At 42.7% G+C, this 24626-nt stretch overlaps 1 protein-coding gene across 1 annotated transcript in view; it reads right to left on the bottom strand.

Annotated features, from left to right (window-relative positions):
* The window catches only part of SEC31B (SEC31 homolog B, COPII coat complex component), a 35435-nt gene that overhangs the window by 7753 nt on the left and 3056 nt on the right, over positions 1 to 24626 (bottom strand). The window contains exons 2-15 of the mRNA XM_007530294.3: positions 23864 to 23950; positions 23442 to 23565; positions 12376 to 12571; positions 11874 to 11969; positions 10745 to 10888; positions 10245 to 10387; positions 9065 to 9164; positions 8760 to 8921; positions 8113 to 8247; positions 4327 to 4557; positions 2363 to 2437; positions 1458 to 1553; positions 1035 to 1134; positions 333 to 511 (exon numbers count right to left, since the gene is read on the bottom strand). Coding sequence (XP_007530356.1) covers positions 333 to 511; positions 1035 to 1134; positions 1458 to 1553; positions 2363 to 2437; positions 4327 to 4557; positions 8113 to 8247; positions 8760 to 8921; positions 9065 to 9164; positions 10245 to 10387; positions 10745 to 10888; positions 11874 to 11969; positions 12376 to 12571; positions 23442 to 23565; positions 23864 to 23942 — 1860 coding nt within the window. The 5' untranslated portion in view covers positions 23943 to 23950. The remainder of the gene's footprint in view (positions 1 to 332; positions 512 to 1034; positions 1135 to 1457; positions 1554 to 2362; positions 2438 to 4326; positions 4558 to 8112; positions 8248 to 8759; positions 8922 to 9064; positions 9165 to 10244; positions 10388 to 10744; positions 10889 to 11873; positions 11970 to 12375; positions 12572 to 23441; positions 23566 to 23863; positions 23951 to 24626) is intronic.

Raw genomic sequence — 24626 nt, 5'->3', positions numbered from 1 at the left:
CATGGTGCGAAGCGCAAGGACTGGTGTAAGGATCCTGGTTTGAGCCCCTGGCTCACACCTGCAAGGGAGTTGCTTCACAGGTGGTAAAGCAGGTCTGCAGGTGTCTATCTTTCTCTCCCTGTCTCTGTCTTCCCCATCTCTCTCCATTTCTCTCCTATTTAACAGTGATGACATCAATAACAACAACATCAATAACAAAAAAAAAGGGCAAAAAAGGGGAAAATAAATAAATAAATAAATATATAAAAACACATCCCAAGATATGAACATCCACCTCACAACATCCAAGTCACCTCCTTCCTCCCACCGCACCCCCAACAGTGGGCAATTACCGAGGAGATTTTGGTTTTCTTTTTGGCCAAGTAGTGTTCTTGTGTTTGCCTCAGCAGTTCTGCGCCCCCAACTTGGGCCAGAATGATAGCATCAGCAAAGCGCTCTTCCTGCAGACACAGCTCCACAGCAGGGCCCAACTCTCCAAGCAGGAGGGCCTGGCTCAGGAGTCCATCTGTATCTGCAGAAGAGGCATCCACTCCACATTAGCCTGCCCTCAGTTTCCTTCCCCTGCAGAGCCCACAGCACTGCTGCAATATCTCTGTATCATTCTGTCTCCTTTGCCTCAAACAAAACTCTCATATTTTATTATTCCTTAGCAACAAATGGAGTGGGGTACCCTGGGGGTGCCCTGGCCTAGTAGTCACACTCTAAAGATGATCCCAAGGTGATGGAGTAGCTCATGGGGTAGAATCACTGGTGTAATACATGAATGTGTGTTGTTTAGTAAGTAGAGAGTCAAGCCTTCTTTAAACAAGAAGATAGAAGAATAGAAAACAGTATTTTGGCAGAAGGCCTTCCGTAGGAAGGACCCACCCATGAAGTTCTTCAGGCAGGGAGACCTCTAACCAGTAACAGACTCATGTAACATCTGTGATGGTAGGAGGGAAGCAGAGGCAGAAAACAAGAAGGAACCATCCTCGAGCCTAACTCAAAGCCCAACTACTCACAAGCAGAGTTTCTCTCCCTTGGGGTGAGGGTACCTTCTGTGAGAGGGATCTGCCATGGAGTCAGGTTCTGAGGGACCAGATCGTCAAAGAAGGTTGAGGAATCAGAGGCTTCCTCAGTGGTGTGTTTGGAGCCCTGCATGAGGAGGGATGGAAATGGCTACTTAGAAAACAAACCCAAAGACAGAGAGCTAGCTGAATAGCTCTTTTGGGAAGTTCTATTTAGCCTTTAGTGGGCCATTCTGAAAGATTAATCAGGTAAGGTTTAGTAAGGGATCTCATACTTGATAAAGTCATACCCTGAAAGGTTATAGACTTTGTATCTCACTCTGGATCCAAGAAAATGAGGACTTTGAAGACTTCTTCAGAAACTGAGGGCAAAGCAAAGGACTAGGAAGGGAAGGTACCCAAAATACAGATTTTTTTGTGTGTGTTACTCTAGCCTGGTTCCTATTATACCTGGCTGCAGAAGACATGTTCTCTGTTACTACTGAGGTTATCTCCTTTGGGCTGAGGGCTCTCACCCTGCAAGTCACTCTTCAACCATGTAGCCACCTGTAGGGAGAGACAGATGAGTCCCACTTCCCCGCACAAGGTCAAGCAAGCATTATACTTTCTTCCTACCTCCATACCCAACAAACTGAACTCTCTGAGATCTTTGAGCTATTTTCCTAGGAAAATGATAAATACTGGGAGGTAAGCTGTTCATATATGCATCAAGAAAGCCCAGGAACTAAGTGCAAGGGCCCAAGCAAGGGCCTGGATTCCAGCCCCTGCTCCCCACCTGCAAGGAGGAAGCTTCACTAGTAGTGAAGCAGGTCTATTAAAAAAAAAAGAAAGAAAGAAAAGAAAGCCCAGGAAGAGATATTTTCATTGATAAGAACCTCTTCCCCCATTTTTACTTGTGATTAATAGTGGGTTACAAAATTATGATTACAATGTATAGTTCCACACCACACCCACCACCAAATTCTGTGTCCCTACTTTTCCACCTCCCAAAGATAACCACCATACGTCTCACAGAATCTTAGAAACAGTTTGTTTGCTTCTTTGTGTTGTGTTGGGGTTGGGTTTTGTTTTTTTTTCTTTTTTTTTTTGCAAGTTCATGCATATCAGTTCTCTAGGTTCCATATATAAATGAAACCATCTTGTAGTTGGCTTTCATCAGATAAGAAGAGCCTCTTAGGGCAGGGGTAGATAGCATAATGGTTATGCAAAAAGACTTTCATGCCTGAGGCTCCAAAGTCCCAGGTTCAAGCCCCCGCACTACCATAAGCCAGAGCTGAGCAGTGCTCTGGTGAAAAAAAAGAAGAGCCTCTTATTCTCTGTACTATGTAGATGTTTCTGATATGAAAGCCACATACCTTCTTCTGGAGCTCATCTTTACTGTATCCTAACAGTTTTAAGAATTTCATTCTGGAGTCTTGCTCTAAGGTCACCTAAGGAGCCACAGAAGACAGAAGTCCCCATGAAATGAATGCAAATGATCCTCTCCTGCACAAGCTAACCATATGTGCCAGTGTACCCTCCCGTTGAGATTTCGGTACTATCAGAAGTGAGTGCACTGCTGAGACAAAAGTCATCTCTTTCCTTCTCTCCACAGATTTGATCTCAACTGGACTGTGGGCATTGTGTCAAAACTCTTGTCTGCTTTTGGATGAGAATTAGATCATGAGTTGATTTTCTAGATCTGTTACCCTAGTAGCCCATAAGAGTAAAAGGTCAGAAACATTTTAGGCAACATTGTGTATGGTTGGTAAAGTGCATCTGGATTAGAACTATATGAACTATAAAATGATCATATGAACACCATACGCTGGGCTTCACTTACTGTAAGAACTCTTAGGACTGATTGACTGGGTCCCTTGTAGATATTCCAGAAACAAGAGATATGAGTTCTTGTGAGGGTTTCTTTTTTCTTCTCTCTCTTTCTTTTCTTTCTTTCTTTCTTTCTTTTTTTTTTTTTTTAAACCATGGCACTGATCAACTCTGGTTATATTATCTAGACTCTGATGAAGTTGCATGACTACAGTACATAAAGTCAGCTTACCCACACAATGTCCCAGATACTGAAAGCCAAGGCTTCCTGAAGCCCTACCCAAACCTGGGTTAAGGCCTGGGCTGAACCCCACACTGAAACATGAAATCTGTCTACAGTCATTTTTATGGTCTTTTAGTGTTCCTTCCTTCCATGTTCTTCCCTCGGAAATGTTCATACCCATTAGGACCATCAAATGGACAGCTATTGGATAACTTTTAAATCAGATACCCTGCCTCCTTTGTTCAGCAGAGTAAAAGCTAAACTTCTGATCACTCCATCTATTCTTTTTAAAAATTCATTTACTAATCGGAGTGATAGAAAGAGAAAGAACTAGGGCATCACTCTGGCATATGCAATGTCAGAGATTGAACCTGGGGCTCACACTTGAGTTTCTAATGCTTTATCCAGTCCACCACTTCCTGTTCTTTTTCCCACCCCACCATTCCTGGAGCTATTCGCTGGATCCTGTTGCAACAACTGCATTATTTTTTATTCTTTTCTTACTATATCTTTTTCTAGCTTCACCCTGTAAATGAGGAACTTTCTAAAATTCATGTCTCATTCTTTTATTTCTGGTGTTTACTTTTATAAATTTTACTAAGTCTGAAACAAAGACCCCCCCAAGTCCTTCTTCAGTTCTTTGGGATAGGCTATGTCCTATTTGCATTTTCCTCAACATTAAAAAATTTGAATAACCCTTTCACAACCTATCAAGTTGGTTAGTTATCTTGCTTCCTTCACGTTCTCCTCTTATTTGCTCATTGCCATCAACAGTACTATCACTGGCAACTTGAAATTAATTAGCACTAGAACTGATGTCATACCTCCAGAGTAGTGTAGGACTTGATCCCTGAATCCCATCACAATGGCTTGTGTTGGAATGCTTAAAACAAACTCAAAGGCTTCTCATGATAAAGTACTTTTGTAGTCAGCCTTCTCCTTCCTTTCCCTTCCCTTCTTCTCCCCTATGTCCTTTGGCATGGTATCAGGAATTCCTTCACCTTCAATATGATAAAGTATCCATGACTTTACCACTCACAATAAAAAAAAAGGGCAAATGTCATTTATGACCCTTAGCTCCCCAGCTGCAAGTGACCTTTGAGCTTCTGGTATAGGACAAGGATTCTGTGTTCAAGAGGGTGAATGCCATGTAGAAGAAAACCTAACAGAGGTGAGAGTCTCTGTCATCTGGCTCACAGTGTGGTTGGGCATCTTCTGGAGTGGACAGAGGTTGGGAGCTGCTGACTTTGGGGAAACAATGGAACAGCTAGCCTTCAGGTTTCCTACCTGCAGGAATTGCCAAAGCATCTTCTCGCTTGGTGTTGACGCTTGCCGAATCTTATTCTGACAATAACTCAGGAGGTTTCCTGACCCCAAACCTTCCTGAAGCTCAGCTGACTGCATCAGGAATTCAGATTCTGTGGTGACTTGACTGATATAGACTAGGTGGAGGCGAGACTGTGGCACCTGATGGGCAGGGATACTGGGGAGGCCAAAGGTAACCAGCTTCCCACCAAACTAGTTGAGGAAAAAAAAAAAAAGATTGTGACCATACCTTCAAGATGAACATTAATACCAAGTCACCCAATCATCCCGTAAGAAATAAGTAAGAACAAAACTTCATTTTGTTTCAATACTACTATTAACAAAACAGGCTAGGAGTCAGATATAACCCATGAGTTGTAGATCCTTTCTCAAAATGATGGAATTATTTTGAGAAACAAGTAGAACAGAATTTTTGCAAAATGTGGGTTATTCATCTCTCAACTTCAGTTTCATCTCAAGTATCTTCAATGAATTTGTACAATTTTACAGCTATAACATGCCTCACATCTTTTAGATGCTCTTTTCATTAACATGTCATACTAAAATCCCATGTACAGTGCATAATTACTCTGTTTTTATCATCTTATTGGCTGGCTATGGTTTATAGTACAGTTGTTGTTGCTACACAGGTATAATTTCTCATCTCCCAGTCTTCTTCTTCCAGAAACTTCTTCAAGGAAGTTCATCTACACCGATGACATCTGCTGTGTAACTCAGGCATCCAAGTTCGACACCCTCGAGGAAACACTCACGAAAGACATGTCTCTGATATCTGATTACTGTGAAAAATGGCGACTAATTCCTAGCACTGCAAAAATGGTATCATCTGTTTTCCATCTACACCATGCCTCGGCCTCACGTGAGCTTAATGTGCAGCTTGGCGATACGAGAATCCGGCATGAAGCCCAGCCAGTCTATCTTGGCGTTACTCTCGATTGCACTCTGTCATTTCACAAACATCTCATAAAAACTGAAGCAAAGGTGGGCGCGAGGAATCACATCATTGCAAGACTGGCCAGCTCCTCATGGGGCGCGAGCGCTTCCACACTACGATCATCATCTCTGGCATTATGCTATTCCACTGCAGAATACTGTGCCCCAGTATGGTTCCATAGCCCCCATGTCCACTTGGTCGATTCCAAATTATATTCCTTCATGAGGATAATTTCTGGAACCATCCGTTCCATCCGGGTTCCATGGCTGCGAGTTCTTAGCAACATCGCCCCGCCAGATATTCGTCGGGATGTGGCATCATCTAAGTTCATTTCCCACGTCTACGCTCGACCGGACCTGCCAATATACGCGGAGATCTTCGCCCACCCTGTCCAACGCTTGACGTCTCGTCACCCAATCTGGTCCCCTATGCCTACACTGAACTTCTCTGTTCCAGACTCTTGGAAACAGAGTTGGCAGTCAGCTGAGGTAAAGAACAAACACCTCATCACAGACCCCTGCAAGCATCAACCCGGCTTTGACCTAGCACATTATGATTGGGCCCTCCTCAATCGCTATCGAACAGGCCATGGCCGGTGCGCCGCTATGTTCCATCGCTGGGGAGCCAGAGACGACCAGAACTGCCCCTGCGGCTACAGACAGACTATGACCCACATAGTCAACGACTGCTACCTCTCCAGATTCAAAGGAGGTCTCAAAACTTTACATCAGGCTCAACCTGACGCTGTTGACTGGCTACAGAAGAAGGGCAAACGCTAGAAGAAGAAGAAGGAGAAGGAGAAGGAGAAGGAGAAGGAGAAGGAGAAGGAGAAGGAGAAGGAGAAGGAGAAGGAGAAGGAGAAGGAGAAGGAGAAGAAGAAGAATCTCCCAGTGATAGGTATCTACAGAATACTCTCACCCCCAATTTAGGTCCTTTTCCGCCATCCTACACCAAGACCCCAATGTCTTCTCCATCCTCTGCCTTCCTCTCTTCCCCCAGTGTCTGTTGTTTTGGTGCAATACATCCTACTCAGTTCAAATATCACACTGTGTTTTCCTTTCCTGTCTTTACTTCTTAAGTTCCACCTATTAGATGAGATCATCTGGTATTTGCCCTTTTTGGTTTAAATCATTTAACATGTTACGTAGTAACAGTACTTGTAGGGGGTTGTGGAAGAGGAGCAACTAGTAGCAAATGTGACACCATACTTAATTGTCCTGGTACCCCCACTGTCGTAGTCATCTAGACTAAACACCTCAGCATTATCACTGTAGCTCAATGACAGAAAATCTTACCTTCCTTTTCTTGGTCAGTGATCTCATGCAAGTCCCCCAGGCCCCGTTCCTAGTGCTAGCACACCTAAATTACTAGAATAGACTGCTAGATTTTGTTTTGCTTTGCTTTTCCTTCTCCAACCCAAGCCTTAGACTACTATCCTATAACTTCAACTTCTCAAGAGACTGAATGGCTTCCCAAGGTACTGGAAAGGACTTAAGCTTCTCTGCCTGTACTACACAAAACCCTCCCAAATCAAGGCCAAGCCTGCCTCTCCAGTGTCTCTTTCCCTGCTCACTTATTTGATCACCCAACAGTCCCAAAATGCCCAGTACATTTCTCTTCTTCCCATCACAACCCCACCCAAGCATCCTTCTTGTCAGGTTTGGTACTTTCTTCTTTTTAATTGTTATTTTATTTTATGTTATATACCAGAGTACTGCTCAGCTCTGGCTTATGGTGGTGTGGGGGAATTGAACCATTATGCTATCTACCTCTGCAGGTTAGGTACTTTCTATGAGGAATCTGGCACAACAGTAGAGCTTAGTAAAGCTCCTTCCTTCAGCTGTTCTCAAACTCAGCTGCACATGGAAACCACCTAGCAAGTTACCCAGAGTCACCAAGACATACCCTAGACAATAAAGTCAGAATCTGTTGGAACTGGCCACCAGTATTTTTTAAAGTTTTTTAGGCTATTCCCACCACAGTCATGGGTAACGACTACTGCTTCACTCTCTGATCATTCACTATTTCCCCTCCTAAGACCTCCTTTTTAATGAGTGTTCCCACTCAGAATCCTTCTTTTCATTCCTATGGCACAAATCTAAGCTACACATCAGTTCTATAAACAAAATAATTTTAAATTTTTTCAAGCAGAACTGGCATAACAGAGTAGAGGGGTAGAGGGGGAAACTATAGTAACTACCTGCCAATGAGTACCACTTCAGCATGCTTCACTTCAGACTGTGTCCAGAGACATCAGGCACGGAATGTGAACCGTTCACCCTCATTACTCGGGTTCCAGATGCTAACATGATGCTGACCAAACTTCCCTGGACAGACAACCCCACAAATATGTCCTAGAGCTCCGCTTCCCCAGAATCCTTCCCCACTAGGGAAAGAGAGAGACAGGATGGGAGTGTGGATCGACCTGTCAATGCCCATATTCAGTGGGGAAGCAATTACAGAAGTCAGACCTTCACCTTTCTGCATCCACATTACCCTAGGTCCATACTCCGAGAAGGTTAAAGAATAAGAAAGCTATCAGGGGAGGGGATGGGATACAGAGTTCTGGTGGTGGGAATTGTGTGGAGTTATACCCCTCTTATCCTATGGTTTAGTCAATGTTTCCTTTTTATAAATTAAAAATTAAATAAATAAACTATAGTGACTCCCCACTTGAACAGGCAGAATAGCACCTGATTAAAGAAACAGGCATGGGGAATGAAATTCCTACAGAAAGAAAACAGTTCTATACTGGGCATGGCATACTTGACTAATATTCACATAGAACCACACATATAAATCTATGTGCTTACTGCAAATGAAACACCTGCTGGCCTTCTCATCCACTTTGGGGGTTTCTTCAGAGGAGGTATTAGTGATGCTTGGGCCACTTGCTCTGGCACCTGCAATGGTGGGAGAGGCTGGCCTTTGCTGAAGGAAGAAGAGATCTGGGAACAAAAGGACACCTGCATCACTAGCCTGAATTGGCAGCTAAGTTAGAAACTCATCTACACACTCTGTTTTTTGGGGGAATCCTGGAGATGCTCAATATGGCCCACAGAGGCTGAAATCTCATATTCTAGCAGGGATGGGGCTAATAGTGAGGGTGAAGGTGCCATGCAGTAGGTTCTTGGGAAGACTACCAATGGAGTAAGACAAAATGGATCTACCAGAGAGAGGAAGTTCAGATAGTTAACACTTCTGAAATAAAGATTCCAGCATGTGGGTTTAGTGGGCTTGAAATACCACAAGGAACATCGAGAACAAGAGTGATGATGAAGGTTTTCTTTGTACTGTAACAGGAAATGACATCTTCCAGGCAGATGGTCCCAAACCCAGGGCCCAATAGCTCTGTCTCTAATGTTCTTCACTTCTTCCCAGGCTGTATGTCCTGCTCTTCCCTCACCCAAGACAGAGATAGCCCCCTCACCCCCATAATTCTCTACCAAGCCCTTCAAACCTTGTCAACTTGTCTCAATTGCTGGACATCCCAGCTCCTACCCATCACAGAGTACAAACTGATCCATCCATCAAAGGAGGCAGCAGAGAACACTGGAGGGTCCCGAGGGCACCACTGCACATCGACACACCAACTGTTCTGTGTGGGTAGTTTATACACCACCTAGTGTGAGGGAACAGACCATGAGGGGCCATGCAGTCCAGGAAACCTGATTACAGTAAGATAACACAGAACACACAGCTGTAGCTGGGACCCTTCCACCTTCCATCTCCCATTCCAGCTTCCTCACACAATAGCCAACCCACCTCACTGCTCCCTAGGTTCCAGCACAAGATCTGGTTGTCCTTGGCACTACTGAGCAGCAACTCAGAATCACCCTGGCTCCATGACACCGACAAGATTCCCCTTAAAAAAAAAAGGAGGGAAGAGGAACTAACATTTTGGGGATGCATACTAAGATAAGGATGCCTTTCAGGTCTTAAGATAAATCTCAACTCAGTCTGACCTCTGTTTGCAAGTGAAGTTTGTACCCTATGTACTTTTGAGCAGTCATGCAGCCAGAAGCCAAGTCAAATCCCAGAGGCCGCACTATGCGTTGTAACACTCTGCTGCCCACTGGACACTGAAGGATGGCCTGTTTCTTTCCCAGCTATAGAGCAGGGACTATGAATCAGTATAAATCAGGCACACACCCATCTCTGTGGGCGTTTTTAGCCCAAGAAGGTAGTGAAGGCCTGATGTTCAAAAGTCCCGGAGGAGGTACAAAGGAAACACAGCCCTGTAGTCAGGAAGAGTGGGAGAAGGGGCAATGTGGCTGCTTTCTTTGCTGTGGACCCCAAGGGCTATACCCAGAGGGAGGTCTGTTCACTGGCTACATAGGAGTCAGGGTGTTTTTTGCCATCCTCCTCCTCCTCCTTCATCTTCTTCTTCTCCTCCTCCTTCTCCTCTTCTTCTTCTTCTTCGTGACCTTCTCCTTCTTCTATTAGGAAGAATTCTTGAAGAAGGAAACCTTATTAATTACATTAAAAAAGATCAGAGTCTGGGGACTCCTAGAGAAACTAAACACTGGTTCCACTCATGACCCCATTCTGGTGAAGTTCCAATTGAATCTCATCGGCCTAGCAGGTGACACAGTGGGTAAAGCCTTGGACTGTTCAAACAAAGGTCCTGATCCACCCCAGCATCACGTGTGCCGAAGTGATGGTCTGGTTCCCTTATTCTTTCTCCTCCACTCTCTCATTAATAAAGAAACATTGGAAAAAAAAAAAAAAGATCGAATTTCAGGCTCTTCTCCATAACCTCAGGGTCTAAGGGAACTCCTCTTGGTAGAGGCCTCAAGCTAGGACTGGATGAATGCATTCACTGTGATGGCTTAGAAACCAGGAGAGCATGTTTGGTAGCAAAGCAAGGCACTCATTATCTCCTACCTAGGTTCCTTAGACCCTCGCCCTCCAACAAGGATATGAATGAGGCTTGAGATGCTACCTGCTGTGGCTCTCAAGCACCTTCAGGGGTGAGGTGGCAAAGCGCAAGTCCCACAGCTGAATCACCGGGAGCCGATCATCTTCTGAGCAGAGCACCAACTGAGTGGCTATGTCTGGGTGCCAGGCCAGGCCCGAACAGTGTATCTGGGAGCAAAGCAGACCCCAATGGACAATGTAACCAGACTCTTCTAGTTATAAATCCTTTCTACCCAATTAGAGTGGGATCACGTTGAGGGCAGGCTTTTGTCTCTTTTATGTGACTGGGAATATGACAGCTATCAGAGAATAAATGAAGACCATGAGTAAGAAAGAAGCATAGAAGCTACTGGAAGGGCTCTGTTAAGCTTCCCTAAGCTTTTACTCTCTGTGGGAATCCGCTAAGCAGTTGAACCCACACATGCAATAGCTGAAAGCAGGAGCCTGGCCTGGGGAAGAGCCATTACGGTGGCTGGGCGTGAGAGAAGCCAGAGCTGAAGCCTGTCCCCTGTCTCCATGACTCACCCTGTTGCTGTGATCACTGACTTTGATGATGGGTTCATTCTTTCTGAGATCCCACACAACTGCCTTCCCACTGGGGTGAGCAGAAGACAGAATGTGTTGAACTTGCCGATTCCAAGAGAGTACTCTAATGTCCTCTGGAGGCTGCTGAGGTAGGAAGAAAGGTGAGGTGTAGGACAATTGTCATTCCTGATTTCAAAAGACATTTGATATTCTACTGTTCCTACCTACCCACCCACTCACCCCCAGAAAACCCAATGATAGACGTGAAGCTACAAGGCAGTCGGGGGCGGGGGGAGTAGGTACTGACTTTTCAGAGAGGACCCTTTAGGAAACTGCTGTAGAAGTGGAGAGTGACAAGCACACTTGGAATTACTCCTCCCAAGGTTCTCCTGATAGAATAGAGTCAGGATTTTTTTTTTTTAAAAAAAGCCCTCTTGTCTATGACAAAAGGAACGAGAAAAAGAAAAAAGTGAAAAAAATAATAAAAAAGAAAAAAGAAATGTGAAGGAAGGATGAGGACATAAACACACTTAGAGAAAGACAGAAAGAAAAGGCACCACTACTTTTAGAGTGAAAAATGCTATAAAATTAATATTTAACTTACCCCACGATACTATAAGCATAAAACAGAAAAACCAGGAAGAAAAAGATGGTCCCAGTTATACTTAGAGACAGAAGATACATGAGTCCCCCAACTACATGAGAGAACTACACACAGGGAAAAGATAGGAGTGAGCCACATACATAGACCTCTCCCACATGACAAAGGACAAGGATATGTCTGGGTGTCCCACTCTTGTCCCCATTTCCACTAAGCCCAAGGACTGTAGCACACATATTAATGGCTTTACAATGTTATCACAGCTCTCCTATGATAAACTGTACTCTCACTACTTCTCTTCTATATCTATTTTATTTTTTTATTTCTGTTTTTTTAGACACACACACACACACACACACACTAGCTGCCCTCCCATCCTTGCTAGTTAGCACTTTAGCCTGTGGCGCTTTATTGCCCTCCAGTGGTAAAGCCTAAAGTCTCCTGCTCTCTGCTTGCCTCGAGATTTCAAGACTTTCCCTGGGAAAATCAGTGGTACACTGTAAGTCATGGCTCCAGAAGCCTCCTCACCTGCGATTTGGATCCTGGGGTCATTGGCACACTTAGGTTATTCAGGTCCCAAATGAATATTTCAGAATCACTGGCCCCAGAAGCAAGGAGGTTGCCCTGTACAAAGAACAGGCCTTCAGAGATGCAGTAACCCAGAAAGAAATGAGAACAGAAGTGGTCCGGGAGGTGGCACAGTGGATTCTCAAGCATGAGGTCCAGAGTTTAATCCCCAGCAACACATGTACCAGAGTGATGTCTGGTTCTTTCTCTCTCTCTCTCTCCTTCTACCTTCATGAATACATAAATAAAATCTAAAAAAAAAAAAAAAGAAGAAGAAGAAAAGAAAAAAAGAAAGATGAGAACAGAAAAGGGGGAAAGAGACCTATATTGGGAACTTCCAAAACTTCCCTCAAAAGAGCATGGGAAGGACTCAGAGTAATAGAACACAAGTGACAAGTGTGTGCTTCCACTCACATCTCTTGCTCCATCGTTTGGGTATGTTGGATCAACTAAAAGGCAGTACCTGGAAAGGATTAAAGTCAAGAGCTCTGACAGCCCCCGTGTGCTTCTGTCTTTGGGCAATCACGGGCTCCTTCCCGGAAGACAGGATGTGGGCTGCATTGTATAGAGTAAGCATGCCATTGTCCCCGCCACCTGCAATAACTCCGGAGCCTTCCAGAAGCCCACTGCCAAAGCTCCCCCAGATCAGCTTGTGAAACCTGCAAAAGAGGAGGAATTGGCATCAGCACCAATGCTGATCCACAGTACTAAGCAGAAGGTGGGCACCCTATCAGCCTCTGCCATTTTGCAGGCACCCCCACACCCAGCTGGGACCTGTGTCTGTCGTATTTTCTTTCCTTCTCTCTTTCTTTCTTTCTTTCTTTCTTTCTTTCTTTCTTTCTTTCTTTCTTCCTCCCTCCCTCCCTTCCTCTCTCTCTCTCTCTCTCTCTCGTTCTCTCTGTTTTTTCCCTAATTTTTATTATATAGGACCGAGAGAAATTGAGAAGGGGGAGCATGGAGGAGAGAAAGATAGATCCCTGCAGACCTAATTTCTCATGCTCCCCCACAGGTAGGGAGCCGGGGCTTAAACTTGAGACTTGTGTTTGGTAATATGTTCACTTTACCTAGTGTGCCATCACCTGGCCCCCCTCTTTATTTTCCAGACACAAAGCAGAGGTCTCCTCTGCCTAGTCCTGCCATTTCTCATTTTTAAAAAATTGTATATATTGTGATTTTGGGGGTTTCATAGTGGCTAGAATGCTGGACTTGCAAGCAAGAGGTCTTGAGTTTGATCTCCAACATTACATATGTCAGGCTGGAACTCTGGTTCTCTCTCGTAAATAAGAAAACAAACAAATAAACAGATAAATAAGCATAGCTCAGCTCTAGCTTATGGTGATGCTAGGGTTTAAACCTGGGTCTTTTGGTACCTCAGGCATGAAAGTTTTTTTTTGCATAACCATTATGAAATCTCCAGCCCTAAATCTTTTAGTTAAATTCCATCTGTATTACATAAGATGCCAGGAGCTCAGAGCCTTAGAGTGTATGGGGATTTTTTTTTTAAATGTAACTGAGGTATATTGGTCCAATGATAAATACTTTTAAAAAATTACTTAATCTCAAAACTCAAAATAACAATAGCATATTGAATAGTCCCTATGTGCCCAGCACTTTTCTTAGTGAAAGATACCGCAGCACTGGAGCTTCCTCTAGAGTGATGGCAATGCTGGTGTGGTGCTGGGGCTTAGTCTTGCACATGGCAAAGGGATGTGCATTACCCAGGACCCCTAGCATTGGATTAAGTACCTTACGTGCACTGATTTAATATCCAACATCACAGTGAAGTTTTGTTATTAACTTCATCTTCAGTTGAGAAAACTGAGACACAGAGAAAAGTAATGAAATTTCTGCATATCCTCTGGAGTTTTATCCCCATTTTATTGGTAGAATGTGGCACTCAAGGTTCAAAGTTAGGCCCATATTATTCTAAACACTTAAACATCATATAATTCTGTCTTCTGTTTAGATGATGATCCAGTTTCTTGGGCCCCTGACTTGAAGTTTCCCTAGCTTAACAACTGCTGTCCCTCTTCCCTCTTAAGTTGGAAGTAAGAAAAGACCCCAGGGGCTCCCCACCCTACACTTCTCCCAGTGGTTGCAGTGTGGCAGCTCACAGAGACATGGAGAATTAATGCACCATTTGGGAAACACTTTTCTGGCTCTCTGAGGAAGTTTTAACAAGGCAATGCCAGAGTTACCCAAAGTCAACCATGTATGGGCCCCATAGAGAAGGCATATGAAATCCCCAGAGCCTCAGAGTTGGTCTGCTCTCCATTTCTCAGCTTTCTAGCCAAGGACATTTCCACAGCCTTTCAGAGAAGCCAGATTTCACATCAAATAATGTCACAAGTCCCTAGCCAAAATGAAAAATTCCCACAGACTGGGAGCAGTCAGCAAAGAAATGTAGTGGGGTGACTGGGCAGGAACCTGTCTGGCAGGTCATTAAAGCAGAGTCTACGTGTCAGAAGTAAAGAACTGAGTATGGGTTCAGATCAGGTCAGCAGATGAAGCAAAATAGCAGAGCTGATGCAAGTGGTGATTGTAAAGCTGATGCCAGAGAGGCTTTACTATCTAATGTTGTACTCATCTTATTAGGCAGGATAATGTGACCCTTATTGGCACAAGATGCTGCCATGTTGTCTGGGGGGCTAGAACCTGGCATAGCAGAGGGTGAGTCGAGAATAGTTAGGGAAGCTATGTAGTAGTTCACATAGGAACCTGAGGAGGCAATGGTTAACGAAAAATTCACATGGTAGAAGGACATGACACACAGACCAGAGAACTTGGCAGGTGGGGGTGGGTGAGGATTTCACCAAAGGGATGGATCTAGGTTCAAATTACACACGAGCAACCCAGGAGGTGGTGCTGTGGATAAAGCTCTAAACTCTCAAGCATAAGGTCTAGAGTTTGATCTCTGACATTACAAGTGTCAGGGTGGTCCTCTCCTCTCCTTTCCTCTCCCGGATCAACTAGGAATACCAAAGGAGACCACTCGGACCGAAACAAGACAGGACTAGAATGACCACAGGAACCCAGTAAATCACCCGTGAGTACAAACACGCGTGGCTGGTGACAGAGAGGAGAGAGGGGCCTAAGGAGAGATTAAGTGACTGCTAACAGTTCAACAGTTTATCAGTGGAGACACCACCTCCAGTCTGTTCCACCAACAAGGGGACAGCTGAAGGGAGGAAAGGACTCCCCAGAGACTCACCAAGTGCAACTCTGAGTCTCCATTGCTACTACCGTCAGAATCTGGAGCAGCAACAGGGAGGGACACCAGGGGACAGAGATCTAACCGGGATACTCAGGAGAAGACCTATACCTCGGTGGCATAGCTGAGGGGCTGTGAAAGTCTCTTTGCATAACCACTGGATTATCTCTGCCACACCCTGCTTTATCTCTTGGTCAGGAGTCAGTGATTAAGCTAAGAAGCCTATTGATAGTTTAAAAGCCCTCAGGCTCCCATAGCCTACAGGGAAGAAAAAAAAAGAGGCTTTTACACCACTGAGCTCCAACTCAGGGACTGAAACAACTGTTAACTTCCACCACGGTAAACCCTTTAATTAAATTACTGAGACACAAGTCAATCCAGGCAATAGTGATCAATAATTTGAAAAGTACTGATAAAGGGAACTCATAACATAATATATAAAATGGTTAAAACAACAAGAAAAAATATTGGAGACTCGAACCAGGACAAGAGTCCAGCTAAAAGTCCTCCAGAGGGTGAAGCACAAAACAACGAGTTCAACATCCAAACATTAGCTAAGGAAATAATAACAGAAGTGAGTAAAGAATTTGAAAAAAGTATAATCAGAAATGCAGGAACAACAAATGAGAATATGGAAGAAAATTCTAATAATCTCATGGTTATTAGAGAGCTGAAAGCTGAAATCGCTGAGCTAAGAAGGCAACTAGCTGAACAAGCTAAAACAGTATCAGAGCAGGGCAACAAAATAGATGAACTCCAGAAAGCAGTAGAGGGCAGAGAGAATAGAATCTATGAGGCTGAAGACAGAATTAGCAAGATTGAGGATGAATTAGAGACAACTAAAAAAAAAGTAAGAGATCTCAAAAAGAGATTAAGAGATGCTGAAAACAACAACAGAGTCCTATGGGATGACTTCAAAAGAAACAATATACGCATTATTGGCTTACCAGACGAAGAAAGAGAAGGAGAGGAAGAAAGCATTCTCCAGGCCATAATAGCTGAAAATTTCTTGAGTCTAGACAACATCAAAGACATAAAGATTCAAGAAACACAGAGGGTCCCAAACAGAATTAACCCAGACCTAAAGACACCAAGACATGTCATACTTAGAATGGAAAGGAATAAGGATAAAGAAAGGATCCTCAAGGCTGCAAGAGAAAAACAAAGAGTCACCTACAAAGGAAAACCCATAAGATTAGCAGCAGACTTATCCATACAAACACTACAGGCCAGAAGAGAATGGCAAGATATCTATCGAGTGCTCAATGAGAAAGGCTTTCAGCCAAGAATACTATATCCTGCTAGACTGTCATTCAGACTAGATGGAGGCATCAAAACGTTCTCAGACAAGCAACAGTTGAAGGAATCAACCATCACCAAGCCTGCCCTGAAAGAAGTTCTGAAAGGTCTCCTATAAACAACCAGACCACCACAAATAGGACATATATCAAAACATTCTAAAACTCTACAAGAATGGCATTAAAATATCTTCAATCTTTGATATCAATAAATGTCAATGACCTGAATTCACCTATTAAAAGACACAGAGTAGGAAGATGGATCAGAAAACACAACCCAACAATATGTTGTCTATAGGAAACCCACCTAACTCAACAAGACAAACACAGACTTAAAGTAAAAGGATGGAAAACTATCATACAAGCCAATGGCCCACAAAAAAGGGCAGGAAATGCTATTCTCATATCTGACATGGTAGATTTTAAAATAGATAAGACTAAAAAAGATAGGAATGGACACTACTTAATGCTCAGAGGATCAGTCAGTCAAGAGGAATTAACAATTATTAATATCTATGCACCAAATGAGAAGCCATCTAAATACATCAAACTTCTACTGAAAGAGCTACAGCAATATATTAACAGTAACACAATCATAGTAGGGGACTTCAACACCCCACTCTCTCAACTTGACAGATCATCCTGGAAGAAAATCAGTAAAGACATAAGGTAGCTAAATGAAGAGATAGATAAACTAGAACTATTGGACATTTTCAGAGTCATTCATCCCAAGAAACTGGAATACACATTTTACTCAAATCCACATGGATCATTCTCAAGGATAGACCATATGTTAGGCCATAAAGACAGCATCAGCCAATTCAAGAGCACTGAAATCATCCCAAGCATCTTCTCAGACCACAGTGGAATTAAACTAACACTTAACAATCAACAAAAGATTAGTAACAGTCCCAAAATGTGGAAGCTCAACAGTACACTTCTTAACAACTTCTGGGTCAAAGAGGAAATCAAGGAAGACATCAAAATGTTTCAAGAGTTCAATGAAAATGAAGACACAAGCTATCAAAATATTTGGGACACAGCTAAAGCAGTCCTAAGAGGGAAGTTCATAGCTATACAAGCACACTATAGGAAACAAGAAAAGGCACAAATAAACAGCCTGATTGCACATCTTAAAGACCTAGAAGAAGAACAACAAAGGAATCCTAAAGCAACCAGAAGGACAGAAATCACTAAAGTTAGGGCAGAAATAAATAACATTGAGAATAGGAAAACCATACAAAAGATCAATGAAAGTAAATGTTGGTTCTTCAAAAGAGTAAACAAAATAGACAAACCTTTAGCCAGACTCACAAAACAAAAAAGGGAGAAGACCCAAATAAATCGGATAGTAAATGAAAGAGGAGATATCACAACAGACACTGCAGAAATTCCACATATCATGCGAGGCTTCTATGAACAACTATATGCCACCAAGCTAGAGAACCTGGAAGAAATGAATGATTTCCTAGATACCTACCAACTTCCAACGCTAAGTAAAGAGGAAGTGGATAACATGAACAGGCCTATCACAGCTAATGAAATTGAAACAGTTATCAAAAATCTGCCCAAAAATAAAAGTCCTGGACCAGATGGTTTTACAAATGAATTCTACAAAACTTTCAAAGAAGAACTAATACCTCTACTTTTAAAAGTCTTCCAGAAGATTGAAGACACTGGAATATTGCCTGCCAGCTTCTATGAAGCCAACATCACCCTGATATCAAAAACAGACAGGGACACAACCAAAAAAGAAAACTACAGACCAATATCTCTGATGAACATAGATGCGAAAATATTGAACAAAATTCTAGCCAACCGGATACAGCAGTATATCAAAAAGATTGTTCATCATGACCAAGTGGGGTTTATCCCAGGCATGCAAGGTTGGTTTAATATACGTAAATCAATCAATGTGATCCACCACATCAACAAAAGCAAGACCAAAAACCACATGGTCATATCAATAGATGCAGAGAAAGCCTTTGACAAAATACAACATCCCTTTATGATCAAAACACTACAAAAAATGGGAATAGATGGAAAATTCCTGAAGATAGTGGAGTCTATATATAGCAAACCTACAGCCAACATAATACTCAATGGTGAAAAACTGGAAGCATTTCCCCTCAGATCAGGTACTAGACAGGGCTGCCCACTATCACCATTCCTATTCAACATAGTGTTGGAAGTTCTTGCCATAGCAATCAGGCAGGAGCAAGGAATTAAAGGCATACAGATTGGAAGAGAAGAAGTCAAACTCTCCTTATTTGCAGATGACATGATAGTATACATGGAAAAACCTAAGGAATCCAGCAAGAAGCTTTTAGAAATCATCAGGCAATACAGTAATGTGTCACGCTATAAAATTAACATTCAAAAGTCAGTGGCATTCCTCTATGCAAACACTAAGTTAGAAGAAATTGAAATCTAGAAATCAGTTCCTTTTTCTATAGCAACAAAAACAATAAAATATCTAGGAGTAAACCTAACCAAAGAAGTGAAAGACTTGTATACTGAAAATTATGAGTCACTACTCAAAGAAATTGAAAAAGACACAAAGAAGTGGAAAGATATTCCATGTTCATGGGTTGGAAGAATTAACATCATCAAAATGAATATATTACCCAGAGCCATCTACAAATTTAATGCTATCCCCATCAAGATCCCAAGCACATTTTTTAGGAGAATAGAAAAAATGCTACAAATGTTTATCTGGAATCAGAAAAGACCTAGAATTGCCAAAACAATCTTGAGAAAAAAGAACAGAACCGGAGAACAGAACCGGAGGCATCATACTCCCAGATCTCAAACTGTATTATAGGGCCATTGTCATCAAAACTGCTTGGTACTGGAACATGAACAGACACACTGACCAGTGGAATAGAACTGAGAGTCCAGAAATGAGGCCCCACACGTATGGACATCTAATCTTTGACAAAGGGGCCCAGACTATTACATGGGGAAAGCAGAGTCTCTTCAACAAATGGTGTTGGAAACAATGAGTTGAAACATGCAGAAGAATGAAACTGAATCACTGTATTTCACTGTATTTTCACTGTATTTGGGATGCATTGGATCGACCTTCTCGTGGTGCATCCCGCGAGTACCCATTCATTGGGGAAACTGATGATCCTTCCTAGCCGACTGAATCCACATGGATCCCAGTCACTTTCAAAGCCAGCAACAAGCAGCTCCTGACAGCTTTCAACCTGACGCTGTTGACTGGCTATGGAAGAAGGGCAAAAGCTAGAAGAAGAACTGTATTTCACCAAATACAAAAGTAAATTCCAAGTGGATCAAGGACTTGGATGTTAGACCAGAAACTATCAGATACTTAGAGGAAAATATTGGCAGAACTTTTTTCCGCATAAATTTTAAAGACATTTTCAATGAAACGAATCCAATTACAAGGAAGACTAAGGCAAGTATAAACCTATGGGACAACATCAAATTAAAAAGCTTCTTCACAGCAAAATAAACCACTACCCAAACCAAGAGACCCCTCACAGAATGGGAGAAGATCTTTACATGCCATACATCAGATAAGAGTTTAATAACCAACATATATAAAGAGCTTGCCAGACTCAACAACAAGACAACAAATAACCCCATCCGAAAATGGGGGGAGGACTTGGACAGAATATTCACCACAGAAGAGATCCAAAAGGCTGAGAAACACATGAAAAAATGCTCCAAGTCTCTGATTGTCAGAGGAATGCAAATCAAGACAACAATGAGATATCACTTTACTCCTGTGAGAATGTCAGACATCAGAAAAGGTAACAGTAGCAAATGCTGGAGAGGGTGTGGGGTCAAAGGAACCCTCCTGCACTGCTGGTGGGAATGTCAATTGGTCCAACCTCTGTAGAGAACAGTCTGGAGATCTCTCAGAAGGCTAGAAATGGACCTACCCTATGACCCTGCAATTCCCCTCCTGGGGATACATCCTAAGGAACCCAACACATCCATCCAAAAAGATCTGTGTACACATATTTTCTTGGCAGCACAATTTGTAATAGCCAAAACCTGGAAGCAACCCAGGTGTCCAACAACAGATGAGTGGCTGAGCAAGTTGGGGTCTATATACACAATGGAATACTACTCAGCTGTAAAAAATGGTGACTTCACCGTTTTCAGCCGATCTTGGATGGACCTTGAAAAAATCATGTTGAGTGAAATAAGTCAGAAACAGAAGGATGAATATGGGATGATCTCACTCTCAGGCCGAAGTTGAAAAACAAGATTAGGAAAGAAAACACAAGTCGAACCTGAAATGGAGTTGGAGTATTACACCAAAGTAAAAGATTCTGGGGTGGGGAAAATACAGGTCCATGAAAGATGATGAATGACATAGTGGGGGTTGTATTGTTAAATGGGAATCTGGGGAATGTTATGCATGTACAAACTATTGTATTTACTGTTGAATGTAAAACATTAATTCCCCAATAAAGTAATAAATTATTTTAAAAAAAAAGAAAAAAAAAAAAAAAGTGTCAGGGTGATGCTCTCTGATTCTGTCTTACTCTCATAAATAAACAAATCTCTCATTATTAATGAGAGATAAGAGAGAGAAAGTACCAGACATCACTCTGATGGTACATGTGCTGCCAGGTATTGAACGTGGGGCCTCATGCTTGAGAGTCCAGTGCCCCCTCCACTGAACAACCTCATAGACCACTAAATAAACAAATCACAACATGGCTAACCTCTGTTACTATTGCTGCTGGGGAGAGAATCTGGGACCCCTCACATGCAAGTCCTATGTGGACTGCTCTGCCCACATGTTTTTCTTTCTGTAAGCATATAGAAAGTACATTCCTGAACTAAGAATATCAAAGGAGACCACCTGGGACCACAACAAAACAGGACTAGAACTACTTTGGGAACCCACCAAACCACCAGTGAGTGCAAACACATGTAGCTCATGAACAGAGAGGAGCCTAAGGAGAGACTCCTGGAGCTAAAGCTCATATCTACTCCCAAGCGGCTGGTAACAGTCCAGCAGTTTGCTGGTTGAGGAGCCACCTCCAGTCTGTTTAACCAACAAAAAGACTGCTGAAGGGAGAAGAGAATTCGCCAAGGCTCACCCAGTGCAACTAGTCTCCATTGCTACTGCCCCTCAAAGGCAGGAGCAGCAGCTAGGAGGCCCAAGGCTGACATTGGGGGGCAGAGAATTGGCCAGAAAACTCAGGAGAAGATCTCTACAGTGGTGGACTAGAGGTGGGGCAGTATAATGGGGACCTTTCTACACTGTTCTCCTGATGAATTGGGGAGACACGGTGAATCACTGCCACAGAACCCACAGAGTATAAACAGGACTTCCAGCTTGACTTTGGCTGCTGGAAGATCAGCTGAATTGGGCCCGGGGATTTGGATCCCGGGGCATGAAAGTCTCTGTGCATAACCACTGTGTTATCACTCCCCACCCTGATTTATCTCTAGGTCAGGAGTGAGTGGTTAAGCTAAAAAGCCTACTTATAGTTAAAAAGCCCATAGCCTACCAGGAAGTAAAAGAACAAAAGAGGCTTTCACAGCCACTGTGCTTCAACTCAGGGACTGAAATAACATTGAAACAACTGTTAATTTCCACAGATGTGAACTCTTTAAGTATGTTACTTAGACACAGGTCAATCCAGGAATGAGTGATCAGTACTTTGAAAAGTACTGAGAGAGGGACCTCATAACATACTATATAGAATGGTTAAACCAAGGAGAAACATTGGAGAAATTAACCAGGACAAAAGTCCATCTAAAGGCCCCACAAAGGTTGAAACAGAAGAGTGAGGTCAGCATCCCAAATGCTAATTGAGAAATTAGTCACAGGAGTGAGGAAAGAGTTTGCAAGTGAAGTCATAAGAAATGGGGAAACAACAAATGAGACTTTGAAAGAAAACACAAATTATTTCGAGGTAATTAGAAAGCTGAAAGCTGAAATAGCTCAGCTAAGAGTACAACTAGCTGAATAAGCTAAAATAGTATCAGAACACCTGCAGGGGAGTCACTTCACAATCGGTGAAGCAGGTCTGCAGGTGTCTATCTTTCTCTTCCCCTCTCTGTCTTCCCCTCCTCTCTCCATTTCTCTCTGTTCTATCCAACAATGATAACATCAATAACAACAACAATAATAACTACAACAATAAAACAACAAGGGCAACAAAAGGGAAGAAATAAATATTTAAAAATAAATAAATTTTTTTAATTTAAAAGACAGCATAGTGAGTATTCAGTCTTTCCTGGTGGAACAAAAATTTGGAGAGAATGGGAAAGCTATCGGGGGAGGGGGTGGGATATGGAGATTGGGCGGTGGGAATTGTGTGGAGTTGTACCCCTCCTACCCTATGGTTTTGTTAATTAATCCTTTCTTAAATAAAAAAAAAATTAAAAAAAAAAATTTGGAGAGCACTGCTTCAGACTCTGAACCCCATGTTTGCAAAAACCTCTAAAAGAACAATTAGAATAACAAAAAGAAGGTAGTCTGGATTCAGCCAGTCAGACAGAACTAGATTTAAGTCCTAGTTTTTCAGGGTTTGGATTCCCTCCCATATAATGTAGGAATAACAATATTTAGACTTCATTTGAAGAATGGACATGCTATACAGAGCCCATCACAGAGGGTCTAATATATAAGCAACACTGTGAATCTGTGAGTCATAAAATAAACACATACCCAGTCAGTACCTGACACCTCATTTATTCTCCATTTTGTCATAAAAGGGAGGTATTGTATAAAGTTGTTATTTTCACAAAAGCCAAGGGAGGAAGGAGTCACTAGGTCTAAGTTCAGAGAGAGGTAAGGTAACTCATGCATCAGTCTTGTGTGAGGTATCTATATCACCTGACTGCCTGGCCTATCTAGAATGATAAGAGGGAGTATTCTTAACATCCTTTGGCAGAATCAATTCAGAGTTAACTTCTTTCCCATCTAGTATACCCTCTTCTCTCCTCACTCACTGCTCCCAGGATTCCCCATCAAGACCTATATGCCATACATATCCATCCACAGTTCAGACATAGTACCTGCTAGAGGCAGAAAGGACTCCCTTGCGTTTCAGGTCCAAAGAGGGGTCCCTGAAATCAACCTCGAAGATTTCCAACGTGCCATTTGTGCTAAAGGAGGCATCTAGCTGCTGAGCAGAAGTTCCTAGACACAAGAAGAGTCAGGAAGAGGCAACAATATATGCATGGACTTGGGATATAAAAGGGTTAGGTACTAGAGAGGTGGAGAAACAGGAGAAGAATGAAAGCATGAAAACACAAAGAGTCAAAATTCAAGGCTGCCCCAGGTAACAATACATCTGACATCCCCTTGCTTATGCCATGAGCCAACCCCACTTTTCCATGTCCCTAACACTTTTGCATGCTCAACAGAGAACTGTGAGGCTACATTTTCCCACTGTCAAAGTAATTTTGGTGGATTCGAGTCAGTAGCATCACCATACCTGTAGCCAGACACACAGGGTACTGGCTGGCTGGGCTCCACACTTGGACAGCGGGCCGCTCAAGTTCTTTCAGCTTCATGGTCTGTCCTGTAGGTGGCAGAAAACTAACATGGTCCACAGCCCACTGAAAATAGAAACCAGCAAGCTTAAGGGCTAGATCCAGGAAGTACCTGTGGACATAGGGTCATGTTTCTCTACCTTCTATGAGAAGGGGCATTTCCGGGCAACACAGTGTGACAAATACATGCTCATCTGCAAACCTATGAGGATGGCTTATCTGCTCAACTACTAAAATGTCCAACTACTAAAATGCTCAACTAGTAAAATGGTTTATGTGCCCAATTACTAAAATCTAGAGCTTTAACCCCCCCCAAAGCTATTCAACTGTCACAGTGTTTATTGACTTTACCCATTCCCTTGGCTAAATATCATCCATGTGCTGATGACTCCTAAATTTATGTGACTAATTCCAGTCTCTCCTCTACGCTCCAGTTAATTAATTAATTTATTAATTATCACAGCTCTGCTCATCTTTGGCTTATAGTGGTGCAGGGGATTGAATTTGTGACTTCAGAGCCCCAGGCAAACAAATCATTTGTATAACCATTATGCTGTTCCCCACCCCCAGGCCCCTACTCCCCAGAACTTCAAGTTCTTAGATCCCAGGTTCAGTCTCCCACATTACCATAAGCCAGAGCTGAGCAGAGCTCTGGTAAAACATAATAATAATTAATAGAAATTGTATTTTACTAATAGCACAGTA

Source organism: Erinaceus europaeus, chromosome 14, assembly GCF_950295315.1.
Source record: "Erinaceus europaeus chromosome 14, mEriEur2.1, whole genome shotgun sequence".
NCBI lineage: Eukaryota > Metazoa > Chordata > Mammalia > Eulipotyphla > Erinaceidae > Erinaceus > Erinaceus europaeus.
This window is presented reverse-complemented; position numbering and strand designations above follow the sequence as displayed.